Here is a 17,698-nt window from a genome sequence, read left to right as displayed (position 1 = left end):
CACCCCGTCCCCAAATCAGTCCCCAACTCAGCACCCAGGCCTGGCCACAGCAGCTCTTTATTGACAGCACAGAGGGAGCAGCTCCAGCCTCACCGTTACTTCCACAGCTTCTTGATGGACATGTTCTTCTCACTGTCCTTCTGCATCACCTGGGGGAGGGAACGGGGGTGGCTCCATTCAGTGCCCAAATTGGGTGTTAATTACCCCAAAAACACCCCAAGACCATAAGGGAGGGCTGAGCAGCCTCTCCCATGTCACTCCTGTGGTGACAACCCCCGTGTCTGTGCTGCTGGCAAATACCACCCAGTACACTTAGTGCCCCCAGTGCCACCTCTCCCCTGGCACCCACCTTGGCCACGGCCATCTCGAAGTCCTCCTGTGTGACGTGCACTCTCCTCTCCCTCAGTGCATACATCCCTGCCTCTGTGCACACACCCTGAGGGGACAGAAGGGAGCATCAGCCAGTGCCCCCCAAGGCAGCCCCGTGTCCCCAGAGTCCCCAGCTCACCTTCACCTCAGCCCCCGAGGCCCCCGGCATCAGCTCCGCGATTTTGCGCAGGTTGATGCCCCGGGTCAGGTTCATCTTCCGCGAGTGGATCTTGAGGATGTCCAGGCGGGCCTGGAGCAGGGCACAGGGAGGGTTGGAGCCTGGGAATGGCTCCCAGGGACAGGGTGGGGACAGCAGGGACAGCAGGGGGTGGCTCTGGTACCTCCTCGTTGGGAGGGGGGAATTCGATCTTCCTGTCGATGCGGCCGGGGCGCAGCAGGGCCGAGTCCAGGATGTCGATCCTGTTGGTGGCCATGATCACCTGCACAGGGGACAGGGGACAGCTGTCACCAGCCCGGGCACCGCAGGGCTGGCAGGACCCCAGGCAGGGCCAGCCCCTCTACCTTGATGTTTTTGGTGGCCTCGAAGCCGTCGAGCTGGTTGAGGAGCTCGAGCATGGTGCGCTGCACCTCGCTGTCGCCGCCGGAGCCGCCCTCCAGGCGGGAGGAGCCGATGGAGTCGATCTCGTCCATGAAGATGATGGAGGGCGCGTGCTCCCGCGCCATCACGAACAGCTCCCGCACCATGCGGGCCCCTGCGGGCACGGGCTCAGCCTGGCACAGCTGGCACAGCCTGGCACGGAGCCCACGCTGTCCCAGGAGCCCCACAGCCACCCAGGTACTGCTGCAGTGTGTTTTTATACTTTGTAATACTTCAAAGTAGTTTTGTTTTGTATCCCCGTATTTTTCCCAAATGGTTTATCCCAGACTGTACCCCACTCCCTTTACCCTGTCCCTGGCTGAGATCACCCCCAAAACCCCCACCCTGGCTCTCTGTCCATCACTCAGCATCCCATCCCCTCCATCTAGAAGCTTCAGTCCAGGTCCTGGCGTGATCAGCCAGAGGCCAGGGCTCAGCCCCCCAAGCCTTACAAAGAGTGTGTTAAAGCTCTACACTACAACAATACAAGAACTTTATGACTCTCTCCCCATTAACAGGCTAACCTATATTTAAAGAGCAGAATTAACACTGTCCTAAATGTCTATCCCCATCCCTAAGGGTCACTCATTGGTCAGTAAATTCTCAACCCAAGTTCTCTACTTTGGGTTTCCACCTCCCTTTAAATGGAAGCATGGCACATCTTCCAGGGCTCTCAGCAGAACCCCCTGAAGTGTAGGGGCTCCTTTGGGACTCCTGGAATAAAACCTTGGATTGACCCCTGCTAAGAGTCAGGCCTTTATCATCTACCAATATCTGTAGTGTCTCTTCTGCTGCAAAGGTGACCAGCCCAGGTGCCCTCAGTACCCTCGGGGCACAGGAGAGTGTCTCCCCTCTGTCTGCTGACTTGGGGCTGTCCGAGGGTTCCTGAGAGGCTCCCAGAGGGACAGGGACACAGTGCCATCCCTGAGGCTCCCAGAGGGACAGGGACACGGTGCCATCCCTGAAGCTCACAGAGGGACAGGGACACAGTGCCATCCCTGAGGGGCTCCCAGAGGGACACGGACATGGTGCCATCCCTGAGGGGCTCACAGAGGGACAGGGACACAGTGCCATCCCTGAAGCTCACAGAGGGACAGGGACACAGTGCCATCCCTGAGGGGCTCACAGAGGGACAGGGACACAGTGCCATCCCTGAAGCTCACAGAGGGACAGGGACACAGTGCCATCCCTGAGGGGCTCACAGAGGGACAGGGACACAGTGCCATCTCTGAAGGGCTCCCAGAGGGACAGGGACACAGTGCCATCCCTGAGGGGCTCCCAGAGGGACAGGGACACGGTGCCATCCCTGAAGCTCACAGAGGGACAGGGACACGGTGCCATCCCTGAAGCTCACAGAGGGACAGGGACACGGTGCCATCCCTGAAGCTCACAGAGGGACAGGGACATGGTGCCATCCCTGAGGCTCCCAGAGGGACAAGGACACGGTGCCATCCCTGAAGCTCACAGAGGGACAGGGACACAGTGCCATCCCTGAGGGGCTCCCAGAGGGACAGGGACACGGTGCCATCCCTGAGGGGCTCCCAGAGGGACAGGGACACGGTGCCATCCCTGAGGGGCTCACAGGGGGACAGGGACACGGTGCCATCCCTGAGGGGCTCCCAAAGGGACAGGGACACGGTACCTTCCCCGATGAACTTCTGCACGAGCTCGGAGCCGGACACGCGGATGAAGGTGCAGTCGGTGTGATGGGCCACAGCCCGCGCCAGCAGCGTCTTCCCCGTGCCGGGGGGGCCGTAGAGCAGCACCCCCTGGAACGGGCACAGAGCCCCTCAGAGCCTGCCCAGGGCACAGCCCAGCCCAGCCCAGGCCCCCCAGAGCAGCACTTGCCTTGGGCTGGGCGATGCCCAGAGCCTCAAAGAGCTCCGGGTGCTTCACGGGCAGCTCGATGACCTCCTTGATCTCCTTGATCTGCTTGTCCAGGCCCCCGATCATCTCGTAGGTGGAGTCTGGGACCTTCTCCACCATCATGAGGGACACCAGCGGGTCCACCTTGTTGGGCAGGATCTTGTGCAGGGTGTAGCTGTCATTGCGCAGCGCCACGCGGCAGTTGGGGGTCACCTGTGGGGACAGCACTCAGAGAGGTGTCCCTGCCAGACTGGGGTGTCCCTGCCCGCCCTGGGGTGTCCCTGCCAGAGCCTGGGGTGTCCCTGCCCGCCCTGGGGTGTCCCTGCCAGAGCCTGGGGTGTCCCTGCCAGAGCCTGGGGTGTCCCTGCTGGCCCCAGGGTGTCCCTGCCATCCCTGGGGTGTCCCTGGGGAGTCCCTGCCCGCCCTGGGTTGTCCCTGCTGGCCCCAGGGTGTCCCTGCCCACTCTGGGGTGTCCCTGCCAGCCCCCCAGCACTCACATCATTGATGTCGATGTTCTTGTCCACATCCACCACGAACTTCCCCTCTGGGTGCACCTGGAAAGGAGGAAAGAGCCCTGGGATTCATTTCCCTGGGAATTCCCTGCTGAGCTACACTCCCATGGCCTGGGAGGAACCAGGAGCTCCAACCCCACTGGGGCAGCCCCAGGCCCAGCAGAGCCATCCCAACGAGGTCCCCTGCACCAGGAGCTCCCACCCCATGTCCCTGAGCTGTCCCACCCCTATGGGGACACGGGGCTGTCCCCCAGCCCAGCCCTGTCACCTCGTACCTTGACCAGCACCTTCTTCTTGTCCATGGCTCTCACCACCTCTCCCACGTAGGATCCCTGCTCCTGCAGCAGCTGCAGCTCCTCCCGCAGCAGCCGCACTGCGGAGGCACAGCTCAGCTCCAGAGCCCCCAGAGCCTGGCCTAGAGGCCCCAAAGCCAGCCTGGAGCCCCCAAAGCCTGGCCTAGAGGCCTCAAAGCCCAGCCCAGAGCCCCCAAACCAGAGCACTGAGGCCAAATCCAGAGCCCCCAAGGCCCAGCCCAGAGCCCTCAAAGCCCAGCCCAGAACCACCAGGCCCAGCCCAGAGACCCCCAGCCCAGAACGCCTCAGGCCTGGCCTAGAGGCCCCCTGGCTCAGCCCACAGCCCCAGGCCCAGCTCAGAACCCTTCAGGCCCAGCCCAGAGCCCCCACAGACCCCTAGGCCCAGCTCAGAACCCCCAGGCCCAGTCCAAAGCCCCCAAAGTCCAGTCCAGAACTCCTCAGACCCAGCCCAGAGCCTCCCAAAGCCCAGCCCAGAATCCTCCAAAGCCCAGCCCAGAGCCTCCCAAAGACACCCATGCCCAGCCCAGATCCCCAGACCCCCGAAGCCCAGCTCAGAACTCCTCAGGCCAGCCCAGAGCCCCCAAAGCCCAGCCCAGAACCCCTCAGGCCCAGCCTAGAGCCTCCAAAGCCCAGTTCAGAACACACAAAACCCAGCTCAGAGCTCCCAGGCCCAGCCCAGGGCAGCAGGAGGCGCTGCAGCCCCTACCCTTGGCGTTGAGCTCGTTCCTCTGTGCCTGCAGCCGCCGCAGGTTCTGGCTCTTCTCGTTCACAATGAGCTGCAGGGAAAGGCTCTGCTGAGCAACCTCGGGCTCAGGGACACCCAGCACAGGGAATTGTGGAGTGGTTTGGGTTGGAAAAGATCTCAAAGCTCATCTCATCCCAGCCCTGCCACGGCAGGGACACCTTCCACTATCCCAGGCTGCTCCAGCCCCAATGTCCAACCTGGCCTCGGGCACTGCCAGGGATCCAGGGGCAGCCACAGCTGTGCCAGGGCCTGCCCACCCTCCCAGAGAACAATTCCTAATTCCCAATATCCCATCCAGCCCTGCCCTCTGGCAGCTGGGACAGGGACAGGAGCACACCCAGCTCAGAGCACAGCCCCAGCTCGTGTCCCCAGCGCCCCCAGGGAGGGTCCTGCCTGCCCACAGCCCTGAGACACGGGCAGGGACACGGGCACACCAGCCATCCCGGTGTCCCCCGCAGCTGTGCTCACCTGCAGCTCCTCGATCTTGGACAGGTAATACTGCCGGAGTCCCGAGCCGCCCTTCCCGTCGTCCATCTCCATCTGGGACAGCAGAGCTCAGCGCCACCGACACCCTCCGGCACCCCACCGGGCCCCGGTTCCCCCATCACCACCACCGGGGGCCGGCTCCTGGCTCCTCTTTTCCCCTCTTTCATCCCGGTCCCAGTCCGCGGTTCCCCGTCCCGAGTGTCCCTTCCCACCCCTCACCCCTGCCCGACACCCCCGAGCCGAGTCCTGCATCCCCCCGGTGCCCACAGCAGCCCCAGCTCCCGTTTCCCTGCGAGCTCCCCGATCCCGCTCCCCGTCCCAATCTCGATCCCGTCCCGATCCAGATTCTGATCCCGATCCCATCCCGGTTCCGGTCCCAGTCCCGATCGCATCCCGGTCCCGGTCTCAGTCCCGGTCCCGGTCCCGTCCCGTCCCTCAGACTCCTCCGCCTTCCCCGGACCCGCCGAGTCATGCCGCTACCAGGCCCCGAGCAGCCCCAACCGCAGCACATCCCGGGGCAGCCCGGAGCGCCCCAAGTCCCTCCCCGAGCTCCGCCGGTGCCCCCAGCCCGGCCCAGCCCGCCGCACCTGCTCGGGCCCGTCCAGCGCCATCTTCTCGGCCGGCATCGGGCCCCAACAAAGATGGCGGCCGCCGCTTTCCGCTGCCCGGCTCTGCCGCCCGCCTTGATGGCGTCACTTCTTCTTCCGGAAAAGCACCTACGGGAGGCAAAGTGCGCATGCGCAATCACTCATGTCGGGACTGCGCTGCCATCTTGGAGCGGTCGAAGGTGACGTGACCGTGGGTGAAGCACCGAGGGAACGGACAGGGCTGTGATGGCGGCACCGAGCGGGCCCGTTATTGTTCACCGCACCTCCGAGGGACCCGTTATCCTTCCCCATCTTCCGCCCACAGGCGGCGGAGGAGGGGTGCGCCACTCCTAAAATGGCGGCCAGAGCAGGAGGAAGCGGAAGCTGAGTGTGCGCGCAGGGCACGCCGGGAAGGCGGTGCGGGCACGCGGCGGGACCGGGATCAGGATCAGGACCGGGATCGGGGTTTGGATCAGGGGCAGGGTCTGGATCGGGGTAGGGGGTACGGGGGTGTCAGGGCCAGGGGATGTTGAGCTCGGGTGTTCGGAGGGTTCAGGAGAGCGGCGGGGCCGGGTGCGCATCGGGGGCAGCGGGTGCGGGTCGGCCTGAGGGGGCAATGGCGGGAGCGGTGAGGGGCGCTGAGGGAGGAACTGGGAGCGTACTGGGAGGGCACTGGAGGGGTACTGGGAGGGCAGTGAGGGACGAACTGGGAGGGCACCGAGGGAGGAGCTGAAGGGACAGTGGCGGGGGGTACCGGGGGGACAGTGAGGGAGGAACTGGTGGGGCACTGGGAGGGCACTGGGGGAAGAACTGGAGGGGCACTGGGGGTACTGGGAGGCAGTGAGGGAGGAACTGCAGGGGCACTGGGAGAAGAACTGGAGGAGTACTGGGGGGGCACTGGGAGACAGTGAGAGAGGAACTGCAGGGGCACTGGGAGGGCAGTGAAGGAGGAGCTGGAGGGGCACTGGGGGGTATCGTGGAGACCACCGAGAGAGAGCTGCAGAGACACAGGGGCACTGGAGGGGCACTGGGAGGGCAGTGGGAGCAGAACTGGAGGGGCACTGAGGGATATCATGGGGACCACTGAGAGAGCTGGAGAGACACAGGGGCCACTGGACGACACTGAGGGAACACTGAGGGAGACCGGGGCTCCTCAGGGACCCCAGGCCCCCCCTCATCCCTGTGTCCCCCCAGGCCCGAGCCCTCGGCTGACTGCACATCCCAGCCCCCCCCAGGGGCCGCCCCGCCACCACCATGGGCAAGAAAAGCAAACTGGGCAAGAGCCGGCGGGACAAGTTCTACCACCTGGCCAAGGAGACGGGTGAGGGCCGGGGATGGGGATGGGGATGGAGGGGCTGCAGCCCCGGGCACCCCCTGAACCTCCCTCCTGCTGCCCCCCAGGCTTCCGCTCCCGCTCCTCCTTCAAACTGCTGCAGCTCAATCGGAAATTCCAGTTCCTGCAGAAAGCCCGGGCCCTGCTGGACCTGTGTGCGGCCCCTGGTGGCTGGTGAGTGGGACAGGCCACAGATTTACTAAAAATATGGATGTTGATCTAGTGCTGATAGCCAACTGTGATGGACAAAAGCTCTCTGACAGTTTAGAGTTAAAAAGTGAATGTTTATTGTGAGATAATTCCCAAATACACACTGTGATTTACAGGTGATTACAGAGTCCTTTTATCTGTACAAGTAGTAATTTACAGGTGATTACCGAGCTCTTTTATCAATACAAATATTGAATACCCAAAATACAAGTGCACATTCATAACTTTGATACATCTCATTCCCAATATGGATGTTGATCTAGTACCAAAATATATATCCAAAAACTCTCTGACACTTTAAAGTTAGAAAGTGAATGTTTATTGTGGGATAGCTCCCAAATACACACTGTGATTTACAGGTGATCAGAGTCCTTTTATCTATACAAATATTGAATACCCAAAATACAAATGCATATTCATAACTTTGGTATATCCCATTCCCAATATGGGTATTGATCTACAGATTTTGATATCCATAGATATCAATTCAATACAAGTATTGAATATCCGGAATAGAAATGCATATTCATAACTTTGGTACATCCCATTCCTGGTATGGATATCCTGATATCCAACTGTGATGGACAAAACCCTCTAACAGTTTGGAGTTAAAAAGTGGATGTTTATTGTGGGATAACTCCCAAATACATACCACAACTCCTTTTATCTATACAAATAAAATACTAATACATATTCATAACTTTGGTACATCTCATTCCCAATATGGAATATTGATTTAGTACTAATATCCAAAGACTCTCTAAGAGTTTACAGTTAAAAAGTGTGTGTTTATTGTGAGATAGCTCCCAAATACACACTGCAATTTACAGGTGATAATAGAGCCCTTTTATCTATACAAGTATTAATTTACAGGTGATTACAGAGTCCTTTTATGTATACAAATATTGAAAACCCAAATATAAATGCATATTCATAAGTTTGTTACATCCCATTCTCAATATGGATATTGATTTAGTACCAATATTCAAAGACTTTAACAGTTTAAAGTTAGAAAGTGAATGTTTATTGTGAGGTAGCTCCCAAGTACATACTGTGATTTACAGGTGATTACAGAGCCCTTTTATTTATACAAATATTGAATACTCAAAATACACATGCATATTCATAACTTTGATACATTCCATTCCCAATATGGATATTGATCTAGTACTGATATCCAGCTGTGATGGACAAAAACTCTAACAGTTTGGAGTTAAAATGTGCATGTTTATTGTGGGATAACTCCCAAATACACACTGTGATTTACAGGTGATTATAGAGCCCTTTCATCTATACAGTTATTGAATACTCAAAATACAAATGCACATTCATAACTTTGGTACATCTCATTCTGAGTATAGATATTGATCTAGTACCAATATCCAAAGAGTCTCTAACAGTTTAAAGTTAGAAAGTGGATGTTTATTGTGGGATAATTCCTAAATACACACTGTGATTTACAGGTGATTACAGAGTCCTTTTATCTATACAGCTACTAAATACCCAAAATACAAATGCATATTCATAGCTCTGGTACATCCCATTCCCAATATGGATATTGGTCTAGTATTGATATCCAGCTGTGATGGACAAAAGCTCTCTAACAGTTTAGACTTAGAAAGTGTGTGTTTATTGTGAGATAGTTCCCAAATACACACTGTGATTTACAGGTGATTACTGAGCTCTTTCATGTATGTAAGTATTGAATACCTAAAATACAAATACATATTCATAACTTTGGGACATCCCATTCCCCGGTATGGTAATTAGTTCAAAAACCATGAAGCATGGGAGCACAGTGCCAGGCTGAGAGCTCTCCTGGGGCCCTCAGCTCTGCTCCCCTCTGTTCTTGCCAGGCTCCAGGTGGCTTCCAAGTTCATGCCAGTGTCCAGCTTGATCATCGGTGAGTTTTGGGGACAGTCCCTGGCTGTGACAGACAGAGGGGATCCTGGCAGGAGTGAGGGGAAGCCATTTGGGATGGACTGGTGCCCCTTCTGAGGGGCTTTGCTGTGTTTCCTCACCCAGGGGTGGATCTGGTGCCCATCAAGCCCATTCCCAACGTGGTGACCCTGCAGGAGGACATCACCACTGAGAAGTGCCGCCAGGTACTGCCCAGGGTCACCTGGGGCCCTGCAGGTCCCTGTGGTGGCAGGAGGGTCACAGAGGGTGGGCTGGGGTCCTCCTGAGGGACAAACAGGTGTCCTTGTCCCACAGGCCCTGCGCAAGGAGCTGCAGACGTGGAAGGTGGACGTGGTGCTGAACGATGGAGCGCCCAACGTGGGAGCCAGCTGGGTGCACGATGCCTACTCCCAGGGTGGGCACACAGGGACAGCTCACTGCTGCTAGAGGGTTCTGGGCTGCTGTGGCTTGGGAGGGGCCTTAAAGCCCATCCAGGGCCACCCCTGTCATGGCAGGGACATCTTCCCCTGTCACAGGGTGCTCCACACCCAGTCCGACTTGGCCTTGGTGATGGGGCAGCCACAGCTTCTCTGGGAAACCCACTCCAGCTTGTCTCTACCCTCCCAGGGAAGGGTTATTCCCTCCCTCCCTCACTCACTCCCTGTTCTCTCCTGCTGCAGCCAACCTGACCCTCATGGCCCTGAAGCTGGCCTGTGAGTTCCTGTGCAAGGGTGGCTGGTTCATCACCAAGGTGTTCCGCTCCCGGGATTACCAGCCCCTCATGTGGATCTTCCAGCAGTTCTTCCAGAAGGTCCAGGCCACCAAGCCCCAGGCCTCCCGCAACGAGTCTGCTGAGATCTTTGTGGTGTGCCAGGGTGAGCAGCCAGGGGGGCCTGGAGGGGCTGGGATGGGGCTGGGAGAACCTGCTGGTGGCTCTGATCCCTCCAGCCCAGCAGGAATGGTTTTGATACCTTTATCCTGGGAGGAATGGCTCTGCTGGCTGGGATTCCTCCATCTTGGGAGGAATGGTTTTGATGGTTCTGATTCCTCCTGGGACAGTGGAATGGCTCTGAGCCCTCTCTCCCCAGAGAAGTTGCTCTGATATCTCCATCCCAACTGGAATGGTTCTGATCCTTCCATTCTGGGTGGCTCTGATCCCTCCATTCCAGCAGGCATCCATTCTGATGCCTCCATCCTAGGAGGAACGGTTTTGATGGTTCTGATTCCTCTTGGGATGGTGGAATGGCTCTGAGCTCTCTCTCCCCAAAGAAGCAGCTCTGATCCCTCCGTTCTGGGTGTTTCTGATCCTTCCACCCCAGCAGGAGTGGCTCTGATCCCTCCATCCCAGCAGGAATGGTTCTGTTTCCTCCATCCCAGGAGGAATGGTTTTGATGGTTTTAATTTTTCCTGAGACAGTGGAATGGCTCTGAGCCCTCTCTCCCCAGAGAAGCAGCTCTGATCCCTCCAACCCAGCAGGAATGGCTCTGATACCTCCATCCTAGAAGGAATGGTTCTCCTGGCTGGGATTCCTCCATCCTAGGAGGAATGGTTTTGATGGTTTTAATTCCTCCTGGGACAGTGAAATGGCTCTGAGGAATGGCTCTCCCCAGAAAAGCAGCTCTGATCCCTCCATCCCAGCAGGAATGGCTCTGATTCCTTCATTCTGGTTGGTTCTGATCCCTCCATCCCAGCAGGAATGGCTCTGATTCCTTCATTCTGGTTGGTTCTGATCCCTCCATCCCAGCAGGAGTGACTCTGATCTCTCCCTTCTGGATGGTTCTGATCCCTCCATCCCAGGAAGAATGGCTCTGATCCCTCCATTCTGGGTGGTTCTGATCCCTCCATCCCAATAGAAATGGTTCTGATTCCTCCATCCTAGGAGGAAATCCTAGGAGGAATGGTTTTGATGGTTCTGATTCATCCTGGGACAGTGGAATGGCTCTGAGCCCTCTCTCCCCAGAGAAGTAGCTCTGATCCCTCCATCCCAGCAGGAGTGACTCTGATCCCTCCATTCTGGGTGGCTCTGATCCCTCCATTCTGGGTGTTTCTGATCCCTCTGTCCCAGAGCAATGTCTCTCATGGCTCTCATCCCTCCATCCCAGGTTATCAGGCTCCAGACAAAATTGACAGCAAGTTTTTTGACCCCAAATACGCCTTCAAGGACGTGGAGGTTGTCACCAAGTCTGTCAGTGAGCTGGTCAGCAAAAAGAAGCCCAAGGTATGAGCAAGACCAGACACAGATGGGACTGGGCCTGAAGAGGGTGTGAGAATTAAAATTGTTCAGGAGAATGCAAGATTTTGGGATGAGAAGTGTTGGAAATGCAGTTTGGGGGAGGTTTGGAGCCCTAAAGTCACTGAAGTGGGGACTGTGACCTTGGGGCTGGGTCAGTTAAACCCTGCAGGGGTTGAGCACAGGGTTTGTGTCTCTCTGAGGTGGCTTTAGGACACTAAATGTGTGTCAGGTGCTGTCAGCTCAGCGTGGAGCTGGCACAAACCTGCCATTGTCAGCTCCTGTGTCTGGGCTGGGGCTGGTCATTTGTTCTAGCTCAGGCTGAGACTGGAAATGATTTCTAAAGTCCTCAAGAACAACCCACAGGCACATTTAGGTGGCCACTGCAGCAAGACACGGGTTAGGTGACCCCATGCACCATTCAGGGCTGGTGCTGGCTGTCTGTCTGTCCCCTGCCCTTCCTGTCACAGCCCCTTTTCCCCCAGGCCGAGGGCTATGCCGAGGGTGACACCACCCTGTACCACCGCTTCACCCTCATGGACTTCCTCAAGGCTGCCAACCCCGTGGACTTCCTCTCCAAGGCCAACGAGGTGAGTGCCTGCAAGGACTCCTGTCCCTATCCCTGTGCTGTGGAGGGGAGGCTGGGATTTAAATTTTAAATTTTAAATCTCTTTTCCTGTGCCAGATCACCCTGGGGGATGGGGAGCTGGAGAATCACAGCTCCACCACGGAGGAGCTGCGCCAGTGCTGCAGGGACATCCGAGTGCTGGGCCGCAAGGAGCTCAGGTGCTGAGGGACACTGGGACAGCCACAGCCCCAGCTGGGCCTGGGGGACAGCCACACCCCCCAGCTGGCCCTGCTGGCTGTCCCTAACAGCTGCCACCCCACCCAGGGCCCTGCTGAACTGGAGGACGAAGCTGCGGCGCTTCCTGGCCAAGAAGCTGAAGGAGCAGGCCAAGGAGATGGATATCAAGTAGGTCCAGGGAGCAGGGCTGTCCCCAGGCTGGGGTGGACTGTCCCCAGGCTGGAGTGGCCTGTCCCCAGCACAGCTCCTCTGAGCTCCTTCCTTTTGGCAGCCTGAGCTCCGGTGAGGAGGAGGAGGGCAGGGAGGAGGACAAGAAGGAGAAGATGGAGGCCAAAGCTGCAGCTGCTGAGGAGGAGAAGGAGCAAGAGGAGGTGGAGCTGGCTTTGGCAGAGATGAAAGCCAAGGAGCTGGCAGAACTGAAGAGGTACAAAGAGGAAGAGGGATGGGGTTGCAGCCATGGAGACAGAGGGTGGCAGTGTCAGCCTGTCCCTTTGCTGGGGGGGTTTGTGGGTTTGGGCTCCTTGGGCTCCTCTGCTCCTCCAGGCAGGTGTTCCAGGCTGCCTCAGCACTGGCAGTGGGGTGTTTGTGTGTGATGGGGACAGTGTGGCTTCATTCCTTTGCCTCCTGCAGGAAGAAGAAGAAGATCCTGAAGGAGCAGAGGAAGCAGCGGGAACGTGTGGAGCTGAAGATGGACCTGCCTGGAGTGTCCATCGCTGATGATGGTGACACCAGCATGTTCTCCCTGAAGAGCATCCACAGAACCCCGGTGGGTGGGAGCTCCTGGGCACAGTGGGGTGAGGCAGGGCCTGCCTTGTCACCTGTGTCACTTGAGTGACTCTGAGCTGTGCTGCAGCTGCTGGATGAGCTGTCCCGGGGGGACATGGCCTCTGCTGACGCTCTGCTGGAGATCAGCCCTGGGGACGATGACATTTACGTGTCAGATCACGAGGAAGAGGATGATGATGTGTCCCTGGCCAGCGACCTGGACCCCGAGGAGCTGCTGGAGATCGAGGCCCGGCAGCGGAAGCTGCAGCGGGAGCAGCGAGGGAAGAGGTGAGAGGGGAGAGACCTCCTGGGGCTGGGGCTGCTCTGGGACAGCTGCAGGAGCCAGCCAGGGCTGGGGACGCTGATCCTGCTGCTCTGGGTCACAGGACAAAGTTTAAGCAGAAGGAGGAGGAGGAGGAAGGGCAGGAAGTGGAGAATCCCCTGCTGGTGCCCCTGGAGGAGAAGTCGGTGCTGGAGGAGCGACAGACCAGCCTGTGGTTTGGGAAGGTGAGTCCCACTTGTGGGGCAGGAGTGATGGAGCAGCCTCAGCCCAGCAGCTTCCCTGGACTGCTCTGGGGCTGACTCCTTCCTCTTCTGCCCTGGGGCTGACTCCCATCCCTGGCTGACCCTCCATCCCTGGGGCTGACCCCCCATCCCTGGGGCTGATCCCCGTCCCTGTCCCTGGGGCTGATCCCCCCATGCCCTGGGGCTGATCCCTCCATCCCTGGGGCTGATCCCTCCATCCCTGGGGCTGATCCCCCCCCCATCCCTGGCACTGATGCCCCCCATCCCTGGGGCTGATTCCCCCCCCCCCATCATCCCTGGGGCTGATCCCCTTCCATCCCTGGGGCTGATCCTGCCCATCCCTGGGGCTGATCCCCCTCCCCAGGCCTGCCCTGGGGCTGACCCCTCTGTTCCCCATGCCAGGATGCCTTTGCTGGCATTGAGGATGATGCAGATGAGGAGCTGGAGCTGGGCCAGGCTCAGATGTTGGCTGAGAAGCAGCGTGAGGCTCAGAGAGGTGAGGGGACACAGAGGGACAGCCACAGCTCACCGTGGGACAGTGGGTCCAGCCTCAGTGGGGATGCTGCCCTGAGCAGGAGTGGTTTGGATTGGAAAGGATCTCAAAGAGCCCCAAGCCTGGCCATGGGCAGGAACATTGCCACTAGACCAGAGGGTGGTCCCAGCCTGTGTCACTAATGAGCTCTCATTAGTGCTGTGCTAATGAGCAGGATCTCTAGAGGAGGATCTGCCTTGGCTCTGTCTCACCCAGTGCTTCCCATTCCCAGACAAAACAACAAAGAAAGGGCAGAAGAAGAAGAAGGAGGAGGCCCAGGAGGAGGCTCCAGCCGAGCCCAGCCCTGCAGCAGCCCCAGCTCCCAATGCCAATGAAGAAGCTAAAGAGGAGCAGAGCAGTGATGATGATGATGATGACAGCAGCAGTGAGGATGAGAGGTGAGGGCTGAGGGGGTCTAGGTGTCCTTCAGCTCCACAGTCCTGCAGAGCTGAGGGACCCCAGCCCTGCCCACTGCTCTCTACAGGCCACTGGCACCAGTGGGGAGGAAGCGGGGCCGTGTCGAGCCCTGCGGCTTCGAGGTGGTGCCTATTGAGAAGCCAGGTGAGTGGGGGTCCGTGGGGTGTCTTGGGAGGGACAGGAGGCAGGGACAGACCCAGGGGTCCCTCAGGAGGGACAGGAGATGGAGCAGGGACAGACCTGGGGGACCCTTGGGATGGGGACAGGGACAGACCTGGGGGTTCTTTAGGAAGGACAGGAGATGGAGCAGGGACAGACCTGGGGGACCCTTGGGATGGGGACAGGGACAGACCTGGGGGTTCTTTAGGAAGGACAGGAGATGGGGACAGGGACAGACCTGGGGGTCCCTTGGGATGGACAGGAGGCAGGGGCAGACCTGGGGGTCTTTTAGGAAGGACAGGAGATGGGGACGGACAGACCTGGGGGTCCCTGGGATGGACAGCAGATGGGGACAGGGACAGTCCATGCTCCCCAGGGCTGCTCCCTGCCTCTTGGGCTGCAGCCAGGCCAACTTTGCCATGTCCCACAGTGAAAAGAGTCCTGGATGCAGAGGGCCTGGCCCTCGGCTCTGTCATTGCCAGCTCCAAAAAGGCCCGGCGGGACCTCATCGACGACTCCTTCAACAGGTACCAGCTGGGGGCTGCAGGAGCTCTGCAGGGCTTGCTCCCTGGCAGGGACAGGTGTGGTGGGTCCCCCTGTCCTGCTCACAGGTCTCCTGGCCGCCCCAGGTACTCGTACAACGAGGAGGAGGGGGAGCTGCCCGAGTGGTTCACGGAGGAGGAGCGGCAGCACCGGCGCCGGCAGCTGCCCGTGGACAGGCAGACGGTGGAGGCCTATCGGCAGCGCTGGAAGGAGATCAACGCCCGGCCCATCAAGAAGGTGGCAGAGGCCAAGGCCCGCAAGAAGAAGAGGGTGAGTGGGGGTGGGCTCCCAGGGGTGCCCTGGCTCCTCTCCCAGGGCCTCAGTCCTCCCTCTGACCCCCCTGTTCTTCCTCTGATGCTCCTGCCCCATGTCTGATACCCCATCCTTTCCTGACATCCTGTCCCATGTGTGATACCCCATCCTTTTCTAACCCCCTATCCCGTCTGTGACCCCCCCATCCCATCTCTGATTCCCCCTCCTTTTCTGAACACCCTGTTCCTCCTCCAATGCCCCTGTCCCATTTCTGATTCCCCATTCTTTTCTGAACCCCCTGTCCCTCCTCCCCTGTCTCATCTCTGAGACCCCATTGTTTCCTGACCCCCCTGTCCCTTTTTCAATGCCCCTGTGCCATCTCTGATATCCCATCCTTTTCTGACCCCTCCTTGTCCCATCTCTGACCCTGTGTCTCATCTCTGACACCCCATCCTTTTCTGATCCCCCCATCCCATCTCTGATTCCCTCCCTTATCCTCTTCTGACCCGCATTGTTCCATCCTTGAACCCCTGTCCCATCTCTGATACCCCATCCTTTTCTGACCCCCCTGTCCCTCCTTCAATGCCCCTGTCCCTTTTCCAATGCCCCTGTCCCATTTCCGATTCACTGTCCTTTTCTGACCCCCTTATCCCATCTCTGACCCCCCCGTCCCATCTCTTGATACTCCATCCTTTTCTGACATCCTGTTCCATCTCTGATTCTCCATCCTTTTCTGACCCCCCTGTCACTGCTTCAATGCCCCTGTCCCATCCCTGATACCCCATCCTTTTCTGACCCCCCTCCTTCTCCCATCTCTGACCCCCCTGTCCCATCTCTAATACCCCATCCTTTTCTGACCCCCTTATCCCATCTCTGACCCCCCTGTCCCATCTCTGATTCCCCATCCTTTTCTGACCCCTTCTTGTCCCACCTTGGACCCCCCTGTTCCACCTCTGACCTCCCCCCCATTCCTCTTCCAATTCCCCTCTCTGCTGTGACCACCCCCTCTGATCCCCTGTCCCTCCTCTGACTCCCCTGTCCCTCCTGTGACCCTCTGTCCCCCTGGCTGTCCCCCAGATGCTGAAGAAGCTGGAGCAGATGAAGAAGAAGGCCGAGGCTGTGGTGAGCACCGTGGACATCTCGGAGCGGGAGAAGGTGGCCCAGCTGCGCCGGTGAGTGGCCAAGCCAGGATCCAGCTCGTCCCTTTGTGGCTGGGCCGTGTCCCTGCAGCCCCTGGGACAGATCTGTGTCCCCAGCCAGGCTGATCTGGGGCTGGCAGAGCCACAGGAGGGGTGGGACTTGATGTTGTCCCAACACTGGCTTTGGTTTTTGTGCCACCCAAACTCACTCTGACCTTTGTGCTTGTGCTGCAGCATCTACAAGAAGGCTGGGCTGGCCAAGGAGAAGCGCCAGGTCACCTACCTGGTGGCCAAGAAGGGCGTGGGACGTCGGGTGAGGCGTCCCCCTGGTGTCAAGGGCCAGTTCAAGGTGGTGGACAGCCGCCTCAAGAAGGACGTGAGGGCTCAGAAGCGCAAAGAGCAGAAGAAGAAGCACCACAAGTGAGGTGGGAGTGGCTCCATCCCCAGCAAGGGACTCTGCTCGGGGCACAGGGCTGGCTCCTGTGTCCCACTGCCACCTCAGGAGCCCTGGGGACAGCCTGGGGCTTGGCCACACCTTGCTTAGTCCGTGCCTTGCTGTGACAGTGCCTCGTGCCCTCCCCTGGGCACAGAGGGGTCATTTGGCCCCAGTGCTGTGGCCCCAGCCCCTGGTCACAGCTCCAGGTGTCACCAGGCTGGCTCTGCTGGGTGACTCCCCTGGGGACATCACAGGAGCATCCCCAGCTGTCCTCAGGGAGGGTGTGGCTCTGGGGACACCCCTGGGCCAGATTTGTCACTGAGGTGGCAGAGCAGTGGTGGCTCTGTCCGGAGCAGCTGCTCAGGACAGCAGAGTTTGACCTGTCTGAGGCTGCCCAGGGCTGTGTCACGTGCCTGGGTGAGGTGAGGGACCCTGCTGCACATGTCCCCTTGTGCCATGTCACTGCTGGCTGTGTTCTGTGCAGCTGCTCATGCCTCCAGAGCCCTCCCAGCTTTGTCTGACAGGGATTGACTCTCCTGACCACAGCAGCCACCCTGTCCCCTCTGTCCCCACCCCCTTTCTCCCTCAAGGAGAAGAAAGACCAAGAGTAAAGAAGTGTTTGACTGCATTGCTTTATTTACACCCAGGGCAGGGGCTGGGCTCCACCCACCCTGACTGCTTTGTGCTGGGGTTGCAGTGTCCCCAAGTCCCTGGAGGTGACACTGGCACTGTGTCAGTGCTGGGGAGGGGGCTGGGGTGGCACTGTGGATCCCAGGGGGAGTGAGGGGTGGTGGGGACCTGCCAGTCAAGCTCTGGCACAAGGGAGGAGCTCTGGGTCCCCTTCAGGTGCTATGGGGAGGGGAGAGGCCAGAGCTGGCATCCCAGAGCCCTGTGCAGGGCTGGCAGGGCGTGACCTGGGGGTGTCCCTGTGCAGTGCCCACTGTGGCTGCTCAGCCAAGTCCATGTGTGTCCTTGG

At 58.8% G+C, this 17,698-nt stretch overlaps 2 protein-coding genes across 4 annotated transcripts; one reads left to right on the top strand and one right to left on the bottom strand.

Moving 5' to 3' along the window:
* Positions 1-41: 41 nt before the first annotated feature.
* PSMC5 (proteasome 26S subunit, ATPase 5) lies at positions 42-5,584 on the bottom strand. The gene is made up of 12 exons (XM_058041533.1): positions 5,478-5,584; positions 4,873-4,944; positions 4,366-4,435; positions 3,621-3,718; positions 3,331-3,387; positions 2,816-3,046; positions 2,610-2,736; positions 892-1,082; positions 711-809; positions 509-619; positions 350-436; positions 42-149 (listed from the first exon to the last, which is right to left on the bottom strand). The coding sequence occupies exons 1-12, from the start codon at positions 5,514-5,516 to the stop codon at positions 96-98; spliced, it is 1,236 nt and encodes a 411-aa protein (XP_057897516.1). The 5' UTR covers positions 5,517-5,584; the 3' UTR covers positions 42-95.
* Positions 5,585-5,873: 289 nt separating this feature from the next.
* FTSJ3 (FtsJ RNA 2'-O-methyltransferase 3) lies at positions 5,874-17,337 on the top strand. 3 transcript variants are annotated; one of them, XM_058041528.1, is made up of 22 exons: positions 5,874-5,942; positions 6,672-6,798; positions 6,879-6,984; positions 8,877-8,923; positions 9,046-9,125; positions 9,235-9,334; positions 9,600-9,794; positions 11,022-11,137; positions 11,635-11,739; positions 11,835-11,935; positions 12,042-12,122; positions 12,226-12,378; positions 12,585-12,720; positions 12,808-13,007; positions 13,106-13,226; positions 13,647-13,740; positions 14,009-14,174; positions 14,261-14,337; positions 14,783-14,879; positions 14,982-15,165; positions 16,225-16,319; positions 16,521-17,337. In XM_058041528.1, the coding sequence occupies exons 2-22, from the start codon at positions 6,732-6,734 to the stop codon at positions 16,708-16,710; spliced, it is 2,511 nt and encodes an 836-aa protein (XP_057897511.1). In that variant the 5' UTR covers positions 5,874-5,942; positions 6,672-6,731; the 3' UTR covers positions 16,711-17,337. The 3 variants fall into 3 exon arrangements, with proteins under 3 accessions (XP_057897511.1, XP_057897512.1, XP_057897513.1); XM_058041529.1 differs by having other exon boundaries at positions 5,883-5,960; XM_058041530.1 differs by lacking the exon at positions 5,874-5,942 and adding an exon at positions 5,955-5,972.
* Positions 17,338-17,698: the final 361 nt, after the last annotated feature.

The sequence above is a fragment of the Melospiza georgiana genome, chromosome 28 (genome assembly GCF_028018845.1).
Source record: "Melospiza georgiana isolate bMelGeo1 chromosome 28, bMelGeo1.pri, whole genome shotgun sequence".
Lineage (NCBI taxonomy): Eukaryota > Metazoa > Chordata > Aves > Passeriformes > Passerellidae > Melospiza > Melospiza georgiana.
Note: the sequence above shows the minus strand (reverse complement) of the source record. Positions and strands in the feature narration are given on the sequence as shown.

Coding starts and splice junctions, on each gene's coding strand:
- PSMC5 (XM_058041533.1), bottom strand. CDS start 5,516: ATGCCGGCCGAGAAGATGGCGCTGGACGGGCCCGAGCAG. Junction 1,083..2,609: donor GCAGAAGTTCATCGGGGAAG/GTACCGTGTCCC, acceptor CCGTGCCCGCAG/GGGCCCGCATGGTGCGGGAG. Junction 437..508: donor CCTCGGGGGCTGAGGTGAAG/GTGAGCTGGGGA, acceptor CTGTCCCCTCAG/GGTGTGTGCACAGAGGCAGG.
- FTSJ3 (XM_058041528.1), top strand. CDS start 6,732: ATGGGCAAGAAAAGCAAACTGGGCAAGAGCCGGCGGGACAAGTTCTAC. Junction 9,126..9,234: donor CCACTGAGAAGTGCCGCCAG/GTACTGCCCAGG, acceptor CTTGTCCCACAG/GCCCTGCGCAAGGAGCTGCA. Junction 13,741..14,008: donor GCAGCGTGAGGCTCAGAGAG/GTGAGGGGACAC, acceptor TCCCATTCCCAG/ACAAAACAACAAAGAAAGGG.